Source organism: Balaenoptera musculus, chromosome 7, assembly GCF_009873245.2.
Source record: "Balaenoptera musculus isolate JJ_BM4_2016_0621 chromosome 7, mBalMus1.pri.v3, whole genome shotgun sequence".
NCBI classification, from domain to species: Eukaryota; Metazoa; Chordata; class Mammalia; order Artiodactyla; family Balaenopteridae; genus Balaenoptera; species Balaenoptera musculus.
In genome coordinates, this window is record NC_045791.1 from 74,628,950 (window position 1) to 74,654,945 (window position 25,996).

The following is a 25,996-nucleotide window of genomic DNA, read 5'->3' on the forward strand; positions in this document are numbered from 1 at the left end:
TCTCGATCTGGCCATGATGCACGAGGATGAAGAGGGCCTTGTTTATTTCTTCAATGAGAAGAATGTTTGAGCTCGGTATTTTTACCATTTTTTATGCTCATTAACAAAATCTTATTTTCCTGTCGTTCAGAAGTTACTTGATACTTTCATCCTTCTAAAACTAAAAACATTTTCTTCTCTTGGACTCTGACCTGCTGCAGGGTATGTGTCAAATGACCCAAACGCCGCACGCTCACCGGCATGGGATGGGTAACTCCGCAAAGCGGACGCCGCAGGACCTCCGGGACGTGAGTGGGCGGAAACTACCTATCCCGGCGTGCCCCGCTTGCGAGCACAAAGGAGATCTGTCGTCGTCCGGGTCATGGGGCTGCGCGTTCCGTGCGCGCCTCCGGATACCGGCCTGGGTCCCGCCCGGGGCGGAGGGCCCTCCAGGGCCGGGAAAACTGCGATTCCCGGCATGCCCTGCCACGGGTGCGCCTGCGTAAGGGAACTCCCGCGCCGGGGGCGGGTAGGTTTAAATCGCTGTCTTAGTTCCATAGAAACCAGCTCACCTGCTGCCGGACAGAGCCACAGGAGGACAGATGGACTGTGGGGTGAGGCTGCGGGACCCTGGGAGGTCCGGAGTCCGCGGGGGCGGGTCGGCGGCTCAGATAAGGTCCCAGTCATCTCTCCCTGCCGCCCTCTCCCCTAGCTGGCGGAGTTTACTCTTGCCCTCTGGACCTCAGGACCCTGATTTATGGCGCTTCTGCGCTGGATGCCGGTGAAAACTGTTTAGGAGAGAGTTTTTTTTTTTTTTTTAAAGTGATGGTCAAAGTGAAGGGGATGAGATTTTTTTTATATTCTTTTTTTTAAAATTTTATTTATTTATTTATTTTTGGCTGTGTTGGGTCTTCGTTTCTGTGCGAGGGCTTTCTCCAGTTGTGGCAAGCGGGGGCCACTCTTCATCGCGGTGCGCGGGCCTCTCACTGTCGCGGCCTCTCTTGTTGCGGAGCACAGGCTCCAGACGCGCAGGCTCAGTAGTTGTGGCTCACGGGCCTAGTTGCTCCGCGGCATGTGGGATCTTCCCAGACCAGGGCTCGAACCCGTGTGCCCTGCATTGGCAAGCAGATTCTCAACCACTGCGCCACCAGGGAATCCCAGGAGCGATGTTTGCATTGATCTGGCTCCAGCGGAGGAAGGATAGCCACCAGAGAGGGCCGCGCATAAGCCCCAGTCCGACTTTTCTTTATTTATATGTTAGGTTGGCGTTATAGGTTCCCGAGAAAGCCATTTCATTAATTTCTGGTTTTTGCCACCGGTTATCTTCCCTGGCCCACTCGTTAGAATGCAGGTGTCAGGAATTTACATTCGTTCATTGCTGTTTCCCCAGCTCCTACCAATTAGGCTGGAACAAAGTTACATTTTTGTTGAACTATGCCGCTGTTTGCCACCCACAATGTCCCATGTACTGTCTGGGCTCTGAAGATAGAAAATGATTAAGAATATGACCTTACTGAGGTGAAGCTCGGGTTAGTCTGGCTTGAGTACTCCACACTGATCTTGGAGCGCCCAGGACTAGGTCCTTGAATCTTTTCTGTTCTCTGTTATCCAGTCTCCGCGGCTTTAAAAGCCATGTATATATTGACAACTTCAAAATTTATATCCCCGGTCCACCTTTCTCCCCTGACTCCAAATCTACAAGTTCAGTCAGGTATTGGGCATCTTTCCTGTTTTAAATTTAACATTTCCAAAACAACTCTTGATCTCTCCCCCTGAAACAACTTCTTCCTAATAGGCTTTCATTGTCTCAGTTAATGGCAACACCGTGCTTCCAATGCATCCTTTCTCATCTAATCTATCAACCAAACCTATCTTTAAAATATGTCTGGACTCTGACCACTTCTTACTGTTCCGTTGCTAGCACCCTGGTCCTAGCCAGCGGTATCTCCCCTGGGTTATCGTAGTAGCTTTACAACTGGTCTTCCTACTTTGCTGTTGTCTTTCTACCATCTCTGCCTGGCTACCATCTAGGCAGAGTGATCCAGTTAAAAGTTAAGGTAGATCACAACACTTCTCCACTCTAAACCCTCCAACAGCTCTGAAAGTAAAGGCAGACCTTTACAATAGCCTTTAAGGCTGTATGTAACCTGTCCTGTTATTACTCTCTGACCTTATCTCCCACTATTCTCGCCTTCACTTTGTGCTTCCCAGTCAAACTGACCTCCTTACTGTTTGTGGACCCATCAGGCCTTCTGACTTAGGGCCTTTGCACTCTCTGTTCACTCTTTCTGGACCTTTCTGTCCCATCCAGGTGTCACTCCTGTACCTCCTTCACAGGTCTTTGCTTAAATATCATCTCAGTGAGGTTTCCTTTGACCATTCTGATTAAAATGGAAGCCTGCCCCACAACCTCCCTCCCATCCTCTTTCCTGCTTTTTCTCCATTGTACTTATCACCAGTGAACAAACTATATATTTTACTTATTTCCTCAAGTGGAATATAAGCTCCAGGAGGGCAAGGAGTTTGTCTCTTTTGATCATTGCTGTATTTCCTGGCGTCAAAACAGTTTCTGGCTCATGGTAGGCATTCAGGAAATGTTTATTGGACGTATGAGTAAATGAAGAAAATATTACTGACCAAATTATTTTCCAGTGGTTGTGATAAGCTACACTGAGTTCCTGGCCTGTTACTTTGGAACCAACAGCATATAGTTGTAGCTATTGCCAGATATAAGAATGGAGCCTGTGTCTACAGAAGCCAGTGTTGCCTTTTCAAAGCCACCTGGCTTTTACTAGTATATTACTTACCGACATTTGTCTTATTCATGCCATGCTTTCAGTGAGGTAACCTGAGCTCTCTGGAAATACTTTCCCTAAACATAGAGACAGCACTGTATTAATTTGATAATGATATATTTATGAAAGTAATTGTGAATTAACTTTTTTAAAAATAAAAGCTTATATCTTAGTATTTTTATTATCGTTGCTATCAAGCATCAGGGCTTAGGTTCAAGGCTGCATTCAATGATATTTACTCCTTTTCAAAAACAGCAAAGCACAGATATGTTCAAGCTGTAGTCTCTTTGCTGGAATATTAGCAATTAGAGCTAAGTTCTCTTCTTGTAAGAATTATGGCTTCTATCCCCATAAGTTATAGATAGAGTTGAGAGTCTGTAACTTCTTAATAACATACAGAGTTATAAGTCTACTGAGCGTGGAAGTCATAGAGTTACGGCCACTGGCCTCCAGGTGGCCTGCAGATTGTGTGTGGAGGCATGGTGTTTCTGTTACCCTTGCTTGGACGTGCCGGATAAGGGAGGAGAGGCCAGGGGTATGAGCAACCGCAGCGAAAATGAGAATCTCTCCTGACTCTAAACCTCAGCCCAACGGATTCACTGGATCCCAAGTTCTTACTTTTCCTTTAACAGGCTCGCAGGTGCTCAGGGACTTCCTGGTGGATATTAAGGCTGTCCTGCTCTTGCTACTGGGCCACCATTGCTTCCATTTTTGTTTCTGAGGGCTCTCCTGACCTTGGCATTGTTTTTCTCCCCATGTGGAGAGGGGTTAGGGAAGAATTTTCAGCTAACCCTGAGACCTGTTTGTAATAAATCCTCAAAGGGTAGATTGTCTTGTTTAGTTTTTGAATCCACTTCTTTGACGACCTGAACCTCAGTGATTGACTAAGAGAATATTTCAAGGACAACACCGTGTATTTCACTCAAAAGCTTTATTCTCTGCCCACCATCAGCCAGTGTCCCAGGCACCTCGATCTCTCCCTCCTGAGGATGAATTTTCTATAAACCTCCTCGCCCTCAGAGGCTGGGGGCCAAGTTTATTCTTCTTCTTTGTCTGAGAGTATTTTTCCTCTCCAGAAGCCTGAGGCGCTCCAGTATAGATCAGGTTCAGGTGGGTGTGAGTGATGATGCCAATCAAATTCTTACCTAAACATATATAGACTTACTTTCTCTTTTCTGAGAAAATGAAGCAATTTAATTTGTGTTGTTTTCCATCTTGTTTTTATGGCTGAATGCGCACACATACCCTGTAAGGTTATGTAAGCATTTTATATCTATTTTGGGTACCTTGGGGAAATAACAGCAAAACTATGCCATTTCGACAATTACACGAAAAAATTTTAGGTGGGAATCTGCATCTTATTAAAAATATGTGGGAAACTTGTACTCCATTTTCTGTATTTTTTTCCAAAAATGAACTTTTATATTTGTGTTAGTATTATGTATCTGACTTCTGACATAAATTAATTAGACAGTCCTTTATATTATAACCAGCTCCCTGGGACTAACAAGTTGCCACAAAAATTACCCTCCCCTCCCACCTCCGGCACCGCTTGTCATTTTCTTTATCTCCTTCTTCTTCTCATTTCTCTACCAACTATTACCTGGGACTACTATATATTCCAGGACTGCTTTTGTTGCAAGCAACAGGAAAGTGTGACAAAACAAAAGTTTATATTTCTCACATAAGCAAAGTTTGGAGGTTACTAGTTTTATTTTAGAAAGTCAGGTAAATCTGAGCTTCTCTGGCCTTTTCCTCGTTTCTCAGATGCTGGTGATCCCCGACTCTTTGTTTACATTTAACAGTGAGGTACTGCATGGCTGACTTCAAGAGAGCCCTCACAGCTCCGGGCATCACACAGGGGAAGGAAAGGACAGGTGCCATCATTTCTGTTCTTTTTATCAGAAAAAAAAAAAGTCTTCCCAGAAGCTTCTTGCAAACTTCTGCCTAAAGTCTCACTGGCCAGGATATGTCACGTGGATGTGCCAGCTGTAAGGGAGGGTGGAGACGTGAACTTTTCAACTTCTTTTGGAGGGAGGACAAAGGAGCCAACTGCCTGTTACAAACCCCATTAAACACCCTTCCCGTACTTTTTTCTCCCAGCCCGAGGCCTGGTTTATTTCTATGTTGGCAGTAGCCAGACAGCAGGTGACAGAAAATGGAATGGAGGGTAAACCCATCTGGTGTTTCTTCACTGTTACCTCTCTATTTTCTTCCCACCCCACACTATTGTGGTTCCCCAACCCTAGCCCTGGTTTCATGGCAGTAGAACCAGCCCTAAGGTTTGTGTTCGAGGTTCTTCTTTCTGTTACCTGAGGGACACTATCCTGGCCCAAGTGGTAACCTGAGCAGGAAACTCTAAACCTGGCTTTTTTCAGAAATGTAGATGAACCTTACTTCACATCTTTGTGTATCCAGAGACTCTATTAATATCTGCGTCTACTTTTGTCATTCCCTTCAAGAATGAAGCATGAAAAGCAGTTAATAGAAGAGAACTTCTTTACCCCCTGTCCTTAAGCTGATTGTTAACAGAAAATCTAAAGAACTCAAAAAGGTTATGTGTGTCAGAAATGCATTCTGTTTTATAGAGGAGCACAAAGGAGAGAAATCTTGGTCAGGAGCATAAAATAAGAATAAAAAGAAAATTTGTACCCTTTGACCTACATCATTCCATTTCCCCTATCTTCCAGCCCCTGGCAACCACCATTCTATTCTCTGTTTCTATGAAATCAGATTTTTTTGTTTGTTTGGTTTTTAGAGTCCATATATTAGTGATACCACACACTATTTTTTCTCTGTCCAGCTTATTTCACTTAGCATAATGCCCGCCAGATTCATCCTGCAAATGGCAGGATTTCCTCTCATGTGGCTGAATAACGTTCCATATATATATATAAATCACATCTTTATCTATTCATCCACTGAAGGATGTTTAGGTTGTTTCCATCTCTTGGCTATTGTGAATAATGGTGCAGTGAACATGGATATGTGGATATCTCAAGACACTGATTTTAGTTCCTTCAGATATATACCCAGGAGTGGGGTTGCTGGATCATATGGTAGTTCAAGTTTTAATTTTTTGAGTAACCTCCATACTGTTTTCCATTATGGCTGTACCAGTTTACATTCCCACCAACAGTACATAAGGTTCCCTTTTCTCCACATCCTTGCCAATGTTTGTTATCTCTTGTCTTTTTAAAACTAGCCGTTCTAACAGGTGTGAGCTGCTATTTTGTGATTTCGATTTGCATTTCCCTGATGATTGGTGTTGTTGAGCATCGTTTCATGTACCTGTTGGCCACCTGTATATTTTCTTTAGAAAAATGTCTATTCAGGCCCTCTGCCCATTTTTTAATTGGATTATTTCTTCCTTTGCTACTGAGTTGTATGAGTTCTTTATATATTTTGGATATTAACCCTTTATCAGATATATGGTTTGCGAATATTTTCTCCCGTTCTGTAGGTTGCCTTTTCAAATAAGACATTCTGAGGATCTAATGTATAACATGGTGACTATAGTTAATAATATGGTATTGTATACTTGAAAGTTGCTGAGAGTAGATCTTTAAGTATTCTTACCACAAAGAAAAAAAGTTACTTATGTTAACTATGTGAGGTTGTTAATTATGTGGATGTGTTAATTATTTTGATCTTGGTAACCATTCTGCAAGGTATATGTATATAAAATCATCATGTTGTACACTTTAAATGTATACAATTATATTTGTCAACTATTCCTCAGTAAAGTATTTGTTTGTTTGTTTGGGGGTTTTTTTGTTTTGTTTTAAGTAAAAAGAGAGAAATAGGCCATTCTCTGGGACCTGTAGGGGAAAGATAGAAGGTGGTTAAAGAGCTGTCCTCAGTGGCTGTAACAGTGTTACATTGGCAAGAAGCTTAGCCTTTCCACTGGTGCCCCCTTAAATCCTGCCACCAGTTTTAGGACTTCTTTAATTCCTTCCCTGGGTCCTGGGGACCACCTTCAGTGACTTTAACCTGAGGGAGTCCCCACTTCCATTGCCTGGGATACCTCGGGGAGGTATCTAATCACACAGCAAGTGGGAGAGAAAGGTGTATTACGAATATTCCAGGTGGGGCCTTTGTGAACACATTCCCACAGGTACACTACTGCTAGTGATGCTTAAGGTTTATGGTTTGATTAGTATAGAAATGTCTGTACAGGATAGAGTTGCAGGAGAATGTCCTTAAAGTTTCCACCAGTGATCTTGTCATTGAACTTTGGGCACATGATTCGTTTAAATGTTGGGACTGCTTATAAGCTGATTCTGCTTCTGTCACTAATACCTGAAAGAGTAGTCTCACTACTCCCATTTACTCTCATGTGGTCTTGTGGGAGGAATCTGGAAATTTGATGTCAGTAGGTGTAAAAGAGTCTTTGCTATGAAGTTATGTTTGCAAGTTATTTTTAAAAGTCACTGCTTCAAGGTAGTTGGTAAATATTTTATGACAACTGCTCAGAGATCCAAGTACTGTAGAGTGTTGTTTTGTTTTGTTTTCAGAAAGATTGGATGGGAATATGTTAAAATGAAAATGGCTGGCAATGAAAAGAGGTAATAACTCCTTCAGCCAAGTCATAGGTCCTAGTGTACGTCTAATAGTAGCAGACAGGATAGACTAGATTGTGCTGCAATAACATACTACCTAACAATCTGCGGCTTATAACAACATTAGTTTCTCGCTCACTCACGCTGTATGCCATGGATGGGCCATGGCTCTGCTCATGTAATCTTTACTCTGGGATCTTGGCACATGGAGCAGGCCCTATCTGCGATGTTGCTCATCGCATGGAGAAGGGAAAAGAGATGATGAATGACAAGTTGGCTCTTAAAGCTTCTACCCACATTTAACTGACCAAAGCAGGACACATGGCCATTTCCAAGCTCAACAGGACAGGGATGTATAATCCTCCACAGGAAGGGGCAGTGGCTATTTTGAACAATAATAGAACCGACTACACTAATATTGTGACTTTAATCTCAGGTGCATATGGAAACTACAATGTCCAGACCAGTCCTCTCTCCAGCCCGCATCAATGCTACAGCTTCTGAAACATTCACGATACTTCAGCAAAGGACGAGAATAGTTGAGGAGCAGACCAGTTCTCTGAGGGATGACCTAATAATGTTGGACTTTGGTGAAAAAAGGTAACAAATGAAAAAATTGTGTTACAATATCTTTGTAGGTTGAAGGATTTTGCCTCACTGGTTACTAATAAGGAGTCACAGTGTGGGTGGTTTGGCAGGTGAAATAGGTACTTAGAAAAGAATTGAGAAATAACATTAGAATATTAATTAGAAAATATTTGCAAGATAAAGAGTTGTCCTCCTGTAATGGAGCTACTACCACTATTATAAACAGATTTTTAAAGTGTGTTAATTAGGTGCACAAACTTTGATATCCTATTCTCCCTCAATACTTGATTAAGAACAAATGTAATTTCTCACATAATTAGAAAAAAAATTTGGTCCTTTTTTAATAATAAAAATAGACTTTGATATTAGTTAAGGTGAACATCTACAACTTGATTCATGCCATTAATATGGTCTGTATTTTCTTTCCTAGATTTATTGTAAATTAAAAGAGAGGTTATAAGTCTTAAAAAAAAAATTCGTAGTTTAGAATGAAGTACTCAAAAGAAGAACTGTGTTTTTCCTTTGTGCTCCTGAAGAAGTTATTGCCATTAAAAGTTAGATTGTCAAAGACCTTGAGGAATCTGGGTGCTTAAGTGGCCAATGTTGAATTTACTGGTGTGATTTTCTTTAAAATTACGTATGTATTTCCTGAATGTCTCTTATGAAGGCCTAAAATTAGTATAGTTGGTATTATAGCACACATAGAATAAATAACTCTTCGGCAAAGATTAAATTTGTACCAGTGTTGAGTATGTTAGAACAAAATGGGAATGTTTATTATCACCTTGTTTAAAAATTTTCTAAAAAGGATGTGAAATACTGCCTCCATGCTAACTTTAATTCTTAGTTTACCATTATAGAATTAGCATTTAACATGTTTTATATATCACTTGCTTTTACATAAAAAATAAGCTTACAAAAAATTCCGATTAAACTAACCATTAAAAAATCAGTGGTCTTTACCCATCCCACATTGGTCTCATCCTCTTTACCTAATAGTGCTCTCTATGTTTAAATTTGTAGGGGCTATCAGATACTGGTTAACTAAAGAATATAGTTTTTATACTCAGTAGAAGTGTTGCATTGATTCGATGGTTGGGATTACCCTAAAATATTGTTATATTGGGATCTTTGTCCAGAGGCCACTTGGAAACTCCAAAATGTTTAGAAGAGCCTGTGAGCCAGAACATCATTAGCCCTATCCAGAATGAAATAATTTGTTCAGGAAAAACAGATATTTTCTGGAAGAAATGTGAGTTTCTGGTAAGTCGAATGTGCCGTCTGGAAAGCCTCATCCAGTCCTTGAAGATGAACATCTTCCATCTGCAAACTGAAAAGGATTTGAACCCACAGAAAACAGGTATAGAGAGAAGAGAATCATCAGAAATTTGGTCCTGTGTGGGTGCTTGATGAGTTCATGATTCTTTTCCTTTCCTGACCTTCTTTAAACTGCTTGATGACCCTCCTGTCCTGTCTGGTAGATTTTCTGAAGGAAAGACTGAATACAATACAGGAGGAGCATTCCAAGGACCTGAAGCTATTGCAACTGGAAGTGATGAATTTGCGCCAGCAACTAAGAGATGTAAAAGAGAAAGAAGACAAGGTACAAGATGAGGTGCAAAGGTTGACTGTGACTCTGCAGCTTGCCTCAGAGACAAAGGTTTGAGTCCAGAGTTCTGGAATGCAAACTCACTGTTAACCTGTTATCTGGAGGAGGCAACAGACCCATAAAACTGACTTTTAAAAATAGGTGATGTTGGTGTGAGGATTCTTGACATCTGAAATTTATCTACGTCGATAGCCTATAACATTGTGTGCTGTCAGTAATTGAGTATTTATAGATTCCTACCCTCTACATGTGACTGTGAGGATCCAGAGATACGAGGGAGTCTGTGCTCTTCAAGAGCTTATATGCTAGCTGGGAGAACAAGGCATAGCAGGAAAAACTAAAGAGAAAAAATAAGGGTATAAGAAATATTGAAGGACAGTATAGGACAATAAGCAAATATTGCCAACTAAGTGTTCTGTATTCAGGTGGGTTTGAGAAGGTGCGCATGTCCTGTCTAGAGTAGATTAGGCTAGGCTTCAAGGAAGAGACAGGACTTGAGATGAACCTTTAGAAGGCAAAGCAGTGAGGTGAGGACATTTAAAAGACCACACACAGAGGCAGCAAAAAAATAAGACTAGGGAAAAAAACTAATGATTTTGTTTTCCCTTCACAGGCCAGGCAGTATAACAGATGTTATTTTGTTTAAAACATGTTTTGTTTAATCTCTGCAAAACCTCAAGATGTAGGATATTATTGTCTCTATTTTAATGATAAGTGTACTGGGGCCCAGAGAGAAGTCACCTCTCCGAGATCACACTTGCCTGTTTTCTTCCTGTAACTCAGATTTGAACCTAGATCTTTCCCTTGGGTGCAGTTAGGAGGAAATGCATAAATTAGCTGGACAGGAGTGAGGATTTGTTTGTGTAAAATAAGTTGGAAATTGGCTAGGGATAACGTCATAGAGGATCTCAAAATCAAGAATAATCAAGTAGTTGGGCTTGATCCTATGGGGAGTGGTTAAATTTTTGATAAGAAAGTGACATAATGAAAACAAAAAAACTAATCCAGCAGTAGTGTAGAGTATCAGTTATAGAAGAAGAGATTGGAGATAGGAAAACCAATTAGGAATCCATTGCCTTATTTGAGACATAGACCTTATTAGGTCTGAACTACGGTTGTGGCATTTTGAGAGGAAAGATATTTTAGAATGTGGTATTGGATAGGGGCTGAAGGTAGAGAAGAAGGCAAAGACAGCTTTGAGTTTTTACATCTTAGATTGTAGTGCCATTAATAATATAAAAGAGAATGAATAGTGAAAACTGTGTTTTTCATCCTCAACTCCTAAGCATAGATAATATTTGAGGCTAGAAAAAATGGAGTACTTAAAAAAATAGGAATATAACCTGTAAGAAAAATGTCTAGCAATTACCAGATTTTCCTCTGATTATTGAATTTTACATAGAAGGTACATGTGACTAATCATTTTTTAATTATCTGAAAGGGAAAATGATAGAAGTCATGAATCAAAGTAATAAAATAACTTTAAATATCTCATTGTAATAATTACTTTAGACTCATAAGAAGTGTTTATAACTGTATTCAGAATAGCATTTATAGGTTGCCCCAAAAAAGTCTAGATTTGAACTGTGATATACCATAGACAGTTTCTTCCTGTCATTTCAGATTATTTAGAACCTTTTCTCCTTCTATTTTTAGAAGAATGCAGCCGTTATTGAAGAGGAACTGAAGACCACAAAACGTAAAATGAATCTTAAAATTCAGGAGGTAAGATAAAAAGGAAGCTGGAAGGTGAAGGGGGCATTGGAATTGCAGAGGGGGAAGTCAAGGAAGTGGATAGAATGAAAAGAAACCATTGAAGAAGAAAATATGTGGCTGTTTATTAGCAAGATTTTAAAAATATGCCACATGAAGTTACACCTGCCCATATGTGACATTAAGACTTCCCTTCACCTCAATACTGCCACAAAACCAGAAATAAAAAATAAATGCTCTCAGCCGGGAGGGAAACAGTTACCATGAAACTCATGCAGTTGCCCATATACTAGAGTTAAGTGGACATAAAAAGACCTTTTACACTGAAGTTGTGTTTAAAATAAGAAGCTTTTAATAAGTCTGCTCATCTAATTTTACCTTAAAACTTTCATTTCAGTCTAAATTTAAGTAGATAACAGATTGGAATTATGGAGTAGGTGGCTGCTAAAAGTTGTTGGACTAAAAATTTGCAGCTGAAAACAGTGGAAGAGTCAGAAGAATTACCAATTCAATACACCTTGACAGTGGCCTAAAAACCTCAATATTCCCTGACAGAATAATAATTGACATTAGTCCAAATCAAAAGAATCAAGTTATATTTAAAATATTCTGTTATACAAAACAGAGAAATAGATATACTATTTTAAAAATTATGAATTTCAGTGTGTTTAGGGTAGTAAGTGTAGCTATCTGGGACATTCTCTCATGTAGAGTATTTTATTTACCATTAGTTACTGATAAAAGCATGATTGTTCATTGTTAGTTGGAGTATATTGTTTCATGCTTTAAAAAAATATTTTGGCTATTTTAATAGATTCTTTTTAGAGCAGTTTTAAGTTTTTAGAAAAATTGCACAGAAACAGAGTTCGCATATATCCTCTCTCCCCACCCCCAGAGCTTCCTCTATTATTAACATTCTGTATTAGTCTGGTATGTTTGTTACATTTGATGAACCAGTTTTGATACATGATTACTAAATTCACACATTAAGTTGTACTTTTTGGTCATCACAGTATACAGAATAGTTTCACTGCCCTAAAAATGCCCTGTGCTCTACATACACATCACCCTGCACCTCCCTCCCCCACCCCCCATCTTTCCTCAAGCCCCTGGCAACCACTGATCTTTTCACTGTCTCTGTAGTTGGAATCATACAGCATGTAGCCTTTTTGGACTGCCTTCTTTCGCTTAGCATATGCATTTAATCCTCCATGTCTTTTCATGGTTTGATAGCTCATTTCTTTTTATCAGTGAACAATCATCCATTGTCTGGATGTACTGCAGTTTATCCATTCACCTACTGAAGGACATCTTAGTTGCTTCCAAGTTTGGCAGTTATGAATAAAGCTGCTGTAAACATTCATATGCAGTTTTTTTGTATGGACATAAGTTTTCAACTCCTTTGGATAAATACCTAGGAGTACGATTCATACTTATCATATGATAAGCTTATGTTTAGTTTTCTAAGAAATTGCCAACCTGTTGCAGTGGCTATGCCATGTTGTGTTCCCACCAGCAGTGAATGAGAGTTCCTGTTGTTCCACATCCTCACCAACATTTGGTGTTGTCAGTGTTTTGAATTTTTGCTAATTTTATAGGCGTATCTATAGTATCTTGTTTTAATTTGCAGTTTTCTACGGACATGATATTGAGCATCTTTTCATATGCTTATTTGCCATCTGTCTATCTTCTTTGGTGAGGTATCTTAGATCATTTGCCCACTTTGCAGCTGGGTTTTTTTCTTATTGTTGAGTTTTTAGAGTTCTTTTTATATTTTGGATACCAATCCTTTATCCAGTATGTGTTTTACAAATATTTTCTCCCAATCTGTAGCTTATCTTTTCATTCTCGTAACAGTGTCTTTTGCAGAGCAGACGCTTTTAATTTTAATGAAGTCCAACTTATCCATTTTTTTTCATGGATTGTACGTTTGGTATTATATCTATTAATAAAATATCATTGCCAAACCCAAGGTCACCTAGATTTTTCTATGTTATCTTTTAGAAGTTTTATAGCTTTGCATTTTACATTTAGGTTTTGAATTATTTTTTGTGAAAGGTGTGAGGTCTGTATCTAGATTGTTTGGGTGAGTTTGTGTATGTGTATGTCTAGTTGTTACAGCACCATTTGTTGAAAAGACTATCCTTTGGATTGCCACTTAACATTATTCTTTTATTGGGGAAGTCTTAATTCTTGGTGCTGTAGTAAAATGTTGAATGTTCATTGAACTTGTCAAGGACCTGAAGAAGGACTGTGCTAGTCAAATAGGGACATTTTGAGGGTATGTGGAGCAGGAAGGATGTATTAGTCTGCTGGGGCTGCCATAACAAAGTACCACAGACTGGTGGCTTAAACAACAGAAATTTATGTCTCACCATTCTGGAGGTGAAAAGTTCAAGATCAAGATATCATCAGCAGGTTTGGTTTTTTCCTGAGTCCTTTCTCCTTGGCTTGCAGATGGCTGCCTTTTTTCTGTGTCCTCACATGGTCTTTTCTCTGTGTACACATCCCTGGTGTCTCTTTGTGTACAAATTTCCTCTTCTTATAAGGACAATAGTGATGTTGGATTAGGGCCCACCCCAGCGGCCTCATAACTTAAACAACTCTTTAAAGGCCCTATCTCCAAACACAGTCATATTTTGAGATACTGTAGTTTAGGGCTTCAACATATGGATTTCAGAGGGATGCAATTCAGCCCATAACAAAGGACTATACAAAGATAAAGTAAATGCAGTATATATCTTTCTAAGAGATAAGAAATACATATATATATAAAATCTGGTTCTGATGAACATGAAATAGATTAACTGATAGCCCTTCATAATGCTTTAGGGATGAATATCTTAGTAGTATAATTATCAAATAAAGATTCCCTTTATAAGGCACTTAAATTATATCTTGAGCAAATTATACTATATAATTCAATGTAGAGCTTAGAAAAGTATATTATGCTACTCTAAAGTATAAAGTGATTATAATCTGATACTAAAATAAAACCTGAAAAATATAGCTCAAAACAAAAACTATAGCTCATTCTTAAATAAGATTATAATATTAATATTTAACTGATTATTGGATAAGGAAGGAATTTCTAAGCTTGAAAAGAAGGAACAGGACTATAAACTCGGTAAGTTTGACCATATAAAAATTAAAATCTTATACATGTATAAAAAAAGCAAAACTAATAAAACATAACAAAACTAGACAATAATCTTCCCTTTTAAAGAACTTAAATTGACTTGAAAAAAAAAACAGTGGGCAAAGGATAAGAACAGTTCAGAAAATATATAAAGAACTAATAACCATATTAGAAAATGTTTAATCTCACTAGGAACCAAAGAAATGCAAAAATATTAAGGTGTTGTTTTTCATTTATTAGCAAAGATTTAAGAAAGTGATAATCTGTAGTGCTGATGAGATTTATTCAAATACTACTGATAAGTTAAAATTGGAAGGAGAATTGTAAAATGTATCAAAAGTCTAAAAAATGTTTATACCTTTAGCCTAGTGATTCCTTTTGTAGGATTTATCCCAAGGAAATAATCAGAAATTCAATGAAAGATTTATTCTCAAGCATGTTCAGCAGAACAGTATTTAGAATAGCAAAACACTGGAAATATCCAAATGTTCAATATTAGGTGTATGGTTAAGAAAATCATAGAACATTTCCAAAACGGGCTATCTTGTAACTATTTCATGTCAACATATTTTTCATCTCATTTCACTTTTTAAAAACTTCTTGGGCTTCCCTGGTGGCACAGTGGTTGAGAATCTGCCTGCCAGTTCAGGGGACACGGGTTCGAGCCCTGGTCTGGGAAGATCCCACATGCCACGGAGCAACTGGGCCCGTGAGCCACAACTGCTGAGCCTGCGCGTCTGGAGCCTGTGCTCCACAACAAGAGAGGCCGCGATAGTGAGAGGCCCGCGCACCGCGATGAGGAGTGGCCCCCGCTTGCCACAACTGGAGAAAGCCCTCGCACAGAAACGAAGACCCAACACAGCCAAAAATAAATAAATAAATAAATTAATTAATTAAAGAAAAACTTCTTAAAAATTGTTAAATATATCATCCTTCAAGAAAACACATATAAAGTACATATGTACAATGTAGAGAAGAGTTATAAAGTGTACTCTTACGTCATCTTTACTGGGGTTTAAAAATAGAATTTCTGGGACTTCCCTCGTGGTGCAGTGATTAAGAATCCACCTGCCAATGCAGGGGACATGGGTTCGAGCCCTGGTCCGGGAAGATCCCACATGCTGCGGAGCAACTAAGCCCGTGCGCCACAACTACTGAAGCCCGCTCACCTAGAGCCTGTGCTCCACAACAAGAGAAGCCACCACAACAAGAAACCCGCGCACCGCAACGAAGAGTAGCCCCCGCTCACCGCAACTAGAAAAAGCCCACGCGCAACAACGAAGACCCAACGCAGCCAAAAATAAATAAATAAGTAAAAAAATTAAAAAAGAAATTCTTTCAATTTAACATCACTTCATAAAAGGAACAGCATTTTTCAGTTCCCATTTAAATTGGAAAGGATTTCTTCACTTCATGATAAAAGAGACTCTTAACCTTCTTTGTATCTTTACCTAACTCATTTTATAGTCATTTATTGATAGAAATAGGGTCAGTGTACCCAAACTCTTGAGTGTTGTTTTTGTCTGCTGCTTAACAACTACTTCATTATTTGTTTTGATCTTTAAGTTCCAATACATGAAAAAAAAAATTCCAATACATAATTGAAACAGGTTTCAGAGGAATGTTTATAATACTATGGGATTAAAAAAAAAATATATATATATATATAGGTGAAGAAATCAAAATACAGGAAAATAAGGAGTTAAAAAATAAAGTTAGAAAATAGAGAAATACAGAAAATACGTATACTAAGACATATTAGTGTTTTTCAAACTTCTTTTTGACAGCAATACATTGTAAGACATATTTTACACTGCAACACCATACATACATGCATATACACAAACATTTCATGAAGCAGTACTTACCCTTCCTTACTACTCGCTATGTGCTCTGACATTTTCTTTCTATTCTTTTCTCCCCCCGTTTTCAAGTGCTTCTTGCAACTTACTAATGCGTCTTGACCCACAATTTGGAAAACAGACTTACACAGTAGGAAGATGAGGGTAACAAATTTGACTCTGCATTTCTTAGAAGGTTATCCGTTAGGGAGAAACAAAAACATGTTTTTGAGTAGTCATAAATGAACGAAGAATGGGGGTGAGATGGCATGTCTGGTAAACTTTTCATGGTGACTTTGATCTTTGTTAAACTGCTATGAAGTTCCCTTGGTCTTGCCTAACTGCAATGTTGCTCTATAGCTAAGGAGACAACTGTCTCAAGAGAAGCACCTAAGGGAATCTCTTGAGAAATCTGGATCAGCCTTGCTACTCAAAATACAAGAAATGGGATCAAAGGTGGAGATGGAACGGAAACAGGTAGAGAGATTTTCTCTCCTTGTTTATGTTGGGAAAGTGAAACCAAAGGGGAAAAGCTAATGTTTTACCTACAAACCTATAGTTTTGCTTATTTCCTCTAGATTTATTAAATTCTTTTCTTTAGTATTCCTCTATTAACATTCTTACTACAATTTTAAAAATTTTAGTGCAAAATAAGAAAGGACTCTGACGCCATTTAGTCCAACGCTCTTAATTTATCAATGAGGGAGCTAAGGACAGAGAGGTTATTTTGTCTCAGGCTTTACAGAAGTGAACTCTTAGCTCCTGGGAGGGAATCCTTCCCCCTACACCATATAATCTCTGTTACAAGAATTGATTTTGGAAGGCACTGACCTAGTCTCATGTTATATGTATTGTATATGACGTGCATAAAAAAGAAAGATTAAACTGAGCTGACATTTGAAGCAAGGAATAAGTCAAATAATCAGGAATGTGTTTACATTGCTGTTTTCAAGTCTCATTATTTATTTTAGCATAATATTTTTGCTTTCATCAAAGTTGTTATTTGAAATATCTATATGTAATTTAGAATATTTTAAATGCTAAGTACCAAGGCAATTAGTAGTTTCAAATCATAATACCTATTATTAGATTACATAATTTTTATTATTTTAACGAGTGCTGTCCTTCACAATGGAATTATAAAGAGGATTCTACTTAAAGAATTGGTAAATGATCCTTTATTGCTATACCTTATATTGCCAGTATAGTAGGCACTAGCCACATGTGGCTATTTAAATAAAAATTAATTTTATTTGTTAAAATTAAACAAAATTAAAGATTCAATTCCTCCCTCACTCTGGCCACATTTTGAGTGCTGTTGAAGAATGCACAGAAGGTTCTCCTGGACAGCACTGCTGGAAGACACTGCACTCTGTTGAGATCTTTAACTGTAACACATAAACACCGCTTCTTCCTCCAGGAACATTAAGATCAGAAAAATCTGCCTTACGCCTGTGCTATAAGTTAGCTTAGTAGAAATCTTTACCTTACAGAAAAGGAGTTTTTCTTATACGATTTCAGGTGCAAATTTTGCAGCAAAACTGCATTGCCCTACGCAGTTCTATTCAGACCACCCAAGAACTACTGGCACAGGAGCGACAACAGAAAGGAGAGTTGGAGACCGCTACCTCACAGCTCAAGTCTGATCTAGGTATGAAAACAGATGCTAGAAATTACACTTTTGTTAGTTTTTTGAGATTTCATGCGAAAACTCTTAAGATTCCAAATTCTCGAAGTGGCCAGTGTTACTGGTATTTCCCACAGACCTGGATGTAAAAAATTGCTGATTTCCTTTTTATCTGTGGCACTGAGAAAGAGAATGTTGGTAATAAAATAGAATTTGACCCTCTTAATTGTAAACTTATGTAGATTTTTTTCAGGTTTATTTAACTGTGGACTTGGGAACATTTGGGTTCTATAAATCTAGATTGAATATTGGATAATAGAATGCGAATAAGGAAATGAGGTCATTAATCCATGCTATCCTACTGATTCTAACCATTTATCATGTCAGACTCTCCATTCTTCAGGTTATCAACCTATTTTGGTCAACTTGTATTTGTAGAAATGGATAGTTGTAAGGTACCATAGAGAGAGATTAGATTAACTACTCGTTTGAGGAGGAAAAAACATCTGTTTTTAAAAAAAAAAGAGTCCTAAAAGGTGACAGAGCTAGGAAATGGAAGTGTCTAGACTTGATCCCAGGTCGCTCAGAGACATGCTTCTTCCAACCCAACAGCCCTTATCAGATTACTGTTTGTTAATATATAATTGTAACAGCAGTTTTCAGGTAGATCTCACTATAGAGATCACCCAGAGTTCCAGTGCAGTGCCTTACGGATGAATAACACTTCATGGTTTACACAGGGCTTTCACATACATTATCTCATGTAATACACAAAACTATCTGTAATTCCTAAAGTTACAAAATGAATAAATGGTGAAGTGAGGCCTCAATCTGGATCTTCTAACTCCAAACCCAATGTTCTTGCCAGTGTGGCTTTCCTGCTCTGTGGCTGTAATGAGGACAGGGAATACCAAAAGGGAAATGAAAATTTAAAAAAACAAACAAACATAAAGGGTAATCCATTCAATACTTTTACTTACTGCTTTTAGCAGAAAGTATTCTTTTTCCATATAGTTGTTGAGTAATGAATTATTCTGTGAAGTTCTCACTGATAATGCCCCTAAATAATTTTCTGTCTTCCTGTGACTGCATGCCTACAAAAATACATGTTACATTTTATTGTACTACCACATTATCCCATTTGAGCCTTACAGCAAACTTGTGAGAAAGATAAGAAAATATACCCCATTCTACAGAAGGATAAAAAGATCTATAGTAAAGGGCCCACAGTAAATAGAATAGCTGGGGCTAAAACACAGATCTTTCTATTATACTAGTTGTCCTTCTGATTAAGTGATTTTTTAAAATGTTACTTTCTTAATGGATTAATGCTTTAGTTTTGAATTTTGTAAGAATATATGGAAGACCATTAAAAACATTGAGATTAGAATAACAGTAATTCAAATTAACATAAAAAAAGGAAACCTGTCTGAATACCAGCTATATGCTTCATATTGAATAATAGATGCTTTACATGCATGCAATTTTATTACTTTAAGGTACAAATAGTTATTCTAACTAGATTAATAAAAGGAATGCCTTTAGATATTTGCTTCAATGAATTTTAAAATGCACTTATTTATTAATAATTGTTTATTTTATTTATTAGCGATAAACATTATGTATATATATGTGTATATGTGTGTGTATTACACACACATTAATTAAAGTGATTAAATTGTTCTCCTAAATAGGCTACACATTCCCCTTTTAGTCTTTCTTTGATTAGTGGAATTTTCAAAATAGATCATGTAGTTTATCTTTTTGATCCTTCACCTATGTTAAATTAGAATTTGTTTAAAATGAGTCTTGGACTCATTTTCAAGAAGTACAGTTTTTCTGAGTATATCATAAATAAAATGTGAGTTTTTATGTGTTTTATAATTTTCTGGCTTTAGAATATTTAAGTGAAACAAAACTAATAGATCTTTATGAATTTTCTATGAAGCCAAACATTAACCTCAGAAAAGTGTATATCTCTTGGCTACTAGTATACAGTGCCAAACTGTTCTCCTATTTCTGCCTTTGGTTTTATTTTCACTGTATATACATACTCTGAGTGGTTTCACATCTTTTTTTTTTCCCACACCAAATCATCCTCCTGAGCTCCAGATGGTATCTTACTGCCAACTAATCATCTATATTTAGATGCTTTGCAGATACCTCAAAACACATGATGGAAGCTTAAGTGTTGCAGTCATTTTTACTCATTATATCCCCCAAACCTGCTCCTTGCCCTGAATTCCCTGTTAGAATCCACCAACCACCCCCACTGTCCAGGTCTGTACACTAGATATTTTCCTTGACTCATCTATTGCCTTTACCCCACTGGTCGGTCACCAAATCCTGACAGTTCTCCCTGCTTGCTTTTCACAAGTCTTTTCCTTCCGCATCATTACCTCAGAGCCAGCTCTCATTGTTTTACACTTGGGTTACTGCAACAGCTACTAAACTGATCTCCCTGTCTTTATTGAGCCTTTGTCAGAGTAATCTAACAAAACGCTTTTTGATCTTTTTGATTGTGTGCCTCTCTGGCTTGAAATCCCTCAGACTCATCATCATCTGTGCATTGAGTAAAATGTGACCTCATTTACCATTGGACTAGTTTCTTGATAATTTCAGGATTTAGTTTCCAGTCTATAAAAATATGATAGAAATACTTCCATTCTCCTTATTTCTGCAAAATACAGACTAAAATGAATTTTTTTTAAATCAAAGTTTCTCAGGGAAAATACCATGTGTTTTCAATGTAGTTGTAAGTTATTATCATCATAGTTATGTGGACTTTTTTTGTTTTTAGTTACTAGAGATGACCTCATTTCCAAGTTGGCTGAAGAAAATAAGGTAGGTTTTGAGGTTTTGAGTACAGAGGTTTTCTTTCATCTCTTCACTAAGTAGTATTTCCTCACTCATGTTTGTTTACAGTCCTTCTGATTCTCCTAAAATCTTTATTAAAAAAAGTTTCAGTGTAAATGAGTGTATATCCAGAACTATTGTCAACTGGATATTAGGAAATAAATCATTTCATGCAGATTATTATAGTTTGAAAAAAGGTGCCTTGGCAAAACTAATGAGGCTTATTTCCATTTTATACCTATTGCAAATGAATTGTTGTGAAGCTTTTTTTATGAAATGTAAGAAATATTAACTATTTTTGGTGATGGTTTATCAACAACATGAATGTATGTACTTACTACCACTGAATTTAACACTTAACACTTAAATAGTTTTAAGTGAACTGTACTCTTAGAAATAGTTAAAATGAGTATAGTGCTATACAGTAGGCCCTTGCTGGTTATCTATTTTATATATAGTAGTGTGCATATGTTAATCCCAACCTCCTAATGTATCCTTCCCCACCCCTTTCCCCTACAGGGGAAAAGAATCTGAAAAAGAATACATATTATTAGATGTAATTATATAATAATATAATGTATATTTGTATATAATATTAATATTATTATTGTATATAACTGAATCGCTGTGTTGTACACCTGAAACTAACACAATATTGTAAATCAACTATACTTCAATAAAAAAGACATTTCATTAAAAAGACTTAAAAATGGTTAAAATGATAAATTTTGTTATGTGTATTTTACCACAATAAAAAATAGAATAAATGTTACTACTTTTATATCTTAAGACATTTCTAAATCAATCTCATGATGTAGATGTTATATGATGTTGACTTTTATTGAGATGCTTCTTCTGGAAAGCTAGAAAAGTGGTTCTCTCTCTGAAGGGAGAGGACTTAGACTTTGTTCTTCCCCATTTGACTAAGTACCTATTAGGTAAAACCCAGCCCACAACTCAACATCCCTATCACCTTTTCCTCATCTCAAAGAGAACATTTTTTTTCACAGAACAAAGGTGCTTTCTTCTGCTCCACCCTCAGGTATTCCTTGATGAAAATCTCTTCCCCTACTTATAATTTTAAAAGATCCTTGCATGTGTTTCTTTGAAATAATAAGCTCATACTGCTAATGGGAAGAAATGTGTATGTAACATAAAGTAAAAATATTTCATCTTAGAGAGTAGAATTTTTTTGACATAAGGATACTAGGTAAATATCAAGGTTTGTTTTTAGGCAAATTCTTTCTAATTGGAGTCCCAGTATGAGAATATTTTTAATAAATAGTTTTGATAAATTTATAAATTAAGAGAAGTTTGGGAGTTGGATATATCAAGATTTTAAAAAATCCTTTATAAGACACTTATCTATGTATATTAGAACTTGAACTGGTACTAGCCACAATACAGAACAGGTATTTTGAAAGAGATACATGTAATAGCTCTTACATGTAGAAAAAGAGAAATTCTTTTTTTTTTTTTCCTGTAGAATATACAGATGTCTTTCAACAAGGAACATGAAGAAAATGCATATTTGAGGTCTGAAATAATATTCCTTCATGAAGCAGCAGAAAAAGCACAGGTAAATCTTCCCATTTCTCTAGTGTTTAGATGTTAATTTTGTTCAGTTAAAGAACCAAGAACCAAGATTAATCCTGGTTACGTGAATTCATACCATTGCCATCATCCAAAATTTTTATTTCCATAAGATTTACTTCATTTGTGAAACATCATCAGATTAACTACATTTCCCATTTCACCCTCTAAATTCCTGTGATACGTAGGTATTTGAGATATACTGCTAAACCATGCACTAGTTTAAACTTTGCCTTGTTTGTTTTCTAATTTACTCACTAAATGTATACCTTTTATTTCCCCCTATGAAACTCTAAGCAGTTCAATGCCAAGGGCTATCTTATACTTTCTTTGTATCTTCTATGGCAAAGCACAGTAGGAACCTAATAAATACTTGCTGATTTTGGAGTTATGTGTAATCATTTTATGTGGGATGGTGGTTCCCACATTCAGCTGATGTTTTCTGTATATGCATGTATATGGAGAGGAGTCACCACATATGCAAGCAACCGAGTTATTTCTCATAGGGCCCAATGAAATAGTATCGATCATTTAAAAGAACTTTTTGTTAGTACAATTTGATTATTTCAATGTTAGGATCATAGTGTTGTTATGCTCTCTTTATGATAAAGAAAATACAAAATGTGATCTTTCATAAAATAATGATAACAGTAACTACTACTACTCTTACTATAAATGGTAGTTAACATTTACTGAATCCATACTACAGTAATGGCACAATTCTAAGCACTTTATGTTACTAACATTGTAATCCTCTCAATAGGACTTCTTTAGAACTATTATTATTCCCATTTTAAAGACAAGAAAGTTGATATACAGAGAGGTTTAATAATATAGCTAGGGCTTCCCTGGTGGCACAGTGGTTAAGAATCCTCCTGCCAATGCAAGGAACAGGGTTCGAGCCCTGGTCCGGGAGGATCCCACATGCCGCGGAGCAGCTAAGCCCGTGCGCCACAACTACTGAGCCTGCTCTCTAGAGCCTGCGAGCCACAACTGCTGAGCCCGCATGCCACAACTACTGAAGCCCTCGAGCCTAGAGCCCATGCTCTGCAACAAGAGAAGCCACTGCAATGAGAGGCCCACGCACTGCAATGAAGGGTAACCCCTGCTCACCGCAACTAGAGAAAACCGGCGTGAAACAATGAAGACCCAACGCAGCCAAAAATAAATTAAAAAAAAAAATATATATATATATATATAGCTAGTAAGTGACACAGTTGGAATTTGAGCCCAGCAATCTAGCTGTAAAGAAAATTAGCTATTTCTTTTCAAGGAGCAAGAGTTCTCCTCTGTCTTATCCCCAAGTATTCCTTGATAAATAGTTTGTGCATCTGGTTATAACTTTAAAATGCCCCTGAATGAATTCCTGTCTTATGATGCTGTCCCACTTATGATGCTGTCCAGATAATCTTTAGTTTATCTGTCCTTTCTTGTTACTGTTTTTTGAGTGTTTTTTCTATTAACCCTTCAGAGTTATTTGCCCCATCCTTAAAGAGTTTGTACATTAAAACATAAGATCCTTACCAAATATACTTTGCAAAAATAGCTGAGAATTAAGATAAATATTTTCCACAGGAATACAAATTTCAAAATACCAAAAGGACAAGAGAATTATAAACTAACTACATGTATGATAGATGTGTTACAGAAAAGATTTTTGTTTTATTTTGGAAGGTTAATCTTGTGAAATGGCACAGTCATCTGTATTTTGCTTTTTTGAATACTGTAACTGGTGATGAAAGAGCTTAGGTATTTTGTTATCAGCTAAACAATTCTGAAAGCTCATCATCCAATTTTGAGAATGGATTTCTGTAACATTGGCCATGCATCTACATTGTAAATTCCATTCTGTAGATGTCTTGCTGTAATTGACCAGCATTCAAAATTATGAAGAATGGAAGATTGGTAAACTGCCAAATGCTTCAGTTGCTTCTCTGTATCAGCAAATTTCCCCTTTTAATTTACAGTTGTTTAGGATGATGACTCCAAATATTTGAAAGTATTTTATAATCTAATGAAATATCAATTGGGATTAGGTTAAATAAATTAGGTTCACATGTATGGTGAAATACTAGGCCATTGTTAAAAATGATGATATGTAAGTAAAAAGACTTATTTATTGGAGAGATCTGTGATTTGCTGTATATGTTGTCTTAGGTTTTGAATGACCAACTGACTAGAAAGTGTTCAGAGCTGAACAGAATGCTTCAGACTGTTAGAATGGAAAATACCAGAATCATTGCTGACCACCAAGCCATTCTGCAGGTATTCATTTTTAACACTAGTCAATTTCTGGTAGAGTCATCAGGAAGCCTCCTTGGCTAAGAGATCAGGAAATACAAATAGCCAACTGGATACATAAAATATTTTAGCAATTAATTTCAAGGATTTTTCTGAATTATTTTATTTTTTAATTAGTTGTTTCCTGTTTTCATCAGAGGGGTCATTTGGCCTTACACTCAGTGCTTTCTTAATGGTTTCTTCTCAAATATCATTACTTTAGGAAAACTAATTACCTGTCCCAGTATTGATAGAATCATGGAGAATACTTATGACTGACCCTAAAGTATTTACCTTTTCCCCAAAGACCTGTGCTTTCCCATTTTGCTTATGCCATTCCCTCTGCTGAGAATGGTCTTTACTTCATTTTCAACTGTTTGAGATTGTGTTCAGTCTTTAAGACTCACTTTCACCCAGAAGCTTGATCACTCCAATCAGAAAGAATCAGTTTTGTCTTTTAATTTCTACTTCTAGGACACTAAACAGGCTGTAATAATAAGGCTCTCTCTTTTTTTTTTTTTTTTTTGAGCATACTTACTATATACCAAGCATTGTGCTAAGGATTTTACATATATTACCTCCTTTAATCCTAGCAGCTGTTACATAAAGGGATATTTGTCATCCTCGTTTTACAGATAATAAGAATAAGATTTAGAGAAGTTAATCAACTTGCCCAAAATCACCCAGCTAGTATAGGGTGGAGCCAGATTTAAATCTAGATTTGACTCCAGACTCAGTGTTTTTAATCATTTATGTTATGTTGCTTCTCTTGTTCTGCATTCTATAGTAGTAGTTTATATGCATGGCTCATTCCCTGTACTACATTCCTAGGACATTGTCTTACATATCTTTGTTATTACCCATAGGGCTAAGCGCATTTTGCACATAACAGGTACTCAATAAGTATTTTTTATTAATTCAGAAAGCATTTAGTGTTTACCTCATGCAAGTATGTTGCTAGATCTAGATAGAATTATGGCAGTGAACAAGACAAGTCCCTACTTTCATGGAACTTACAATTTAGTAGACTGAATAATGTGACTTATGTATGTAACACTTTCACAAACATTTTAAAATTTTGGAATATGACACAAGTGAGATCCCATTTTGCCAAGTATGAAGATGTGAAGGTTTACCTTGCAGTCAAATATTGTTCAAAAAGAAGTGTTTTAAAATATGTTTACAAATATAATTATTAATATGTACTATATTTACAAAAGCTTTATAAATTGTATATAGAGGAGGTGTGCATAAATATGCTGTTTTGATAATTGAAAATAGTAAGCCAGAGAAAATTGTGCAAAACAGTTATAGACTTCTGCTGTAGCAGTATCTGAGTGCAATTTCAGATACTGTCAAAAGAATTTACACTAAACTATGAAACATGATTGTCCCTGGAGAATGGAATTATTTG

At 36.9% G+C, this 25,996-nt stretch overlaps 1 protein-coding gene across 1 annotated transcript in view; it reads left to right on the forward strand.

Annotated features, from left to right (window-relative positions):
- The first annotated feature begins 507 nt into the window (after positions 1-507).
- CCDC150 (coiled-coil domain containing 150) overlaps positions 508-25,996 on the forward strand; it is a 107,030-nt gene continuing 81,541 nt past the window's right edge. Inside the window, exons 1-10 of the mRNA XM_036858122.1 lie at positions 508-593; positions 7,773-7,936; positions 9,064-9,284; positions 9,406-9,584; positions 11,190-11,258; positions 16,587-16,703; positions 17,748-17,877; positions 20,654-20,697; positions 22,196-22,288; positions 24,460-24,567. Coding sequence (XP_036714017.1) covers positions 582-593; positions 7,773-7,936; positions 9,064-9,284; positions 9,406-9,584; positions 11,190-11,258; positions 16,587-16,703; positions 17,748-17,877; positions 20,654-20,697; positions 22,196-22,288; positions 24,460-24,567 — 1,137 coding nt within the window. The 5' untranslated portion in view covers positions 508-581. The remainder of the gene's footprint in view (positions 594-7,772; positions 7,937-9,063; positions 9,285-9,405; positions 9,585-11,189; positions 11,259-16,586; positions 16,704-17,747; positions 17,878-20,653; positions 20,698-22,195; positions 22,289-24,459; positions 24,568-25,996) is intronic.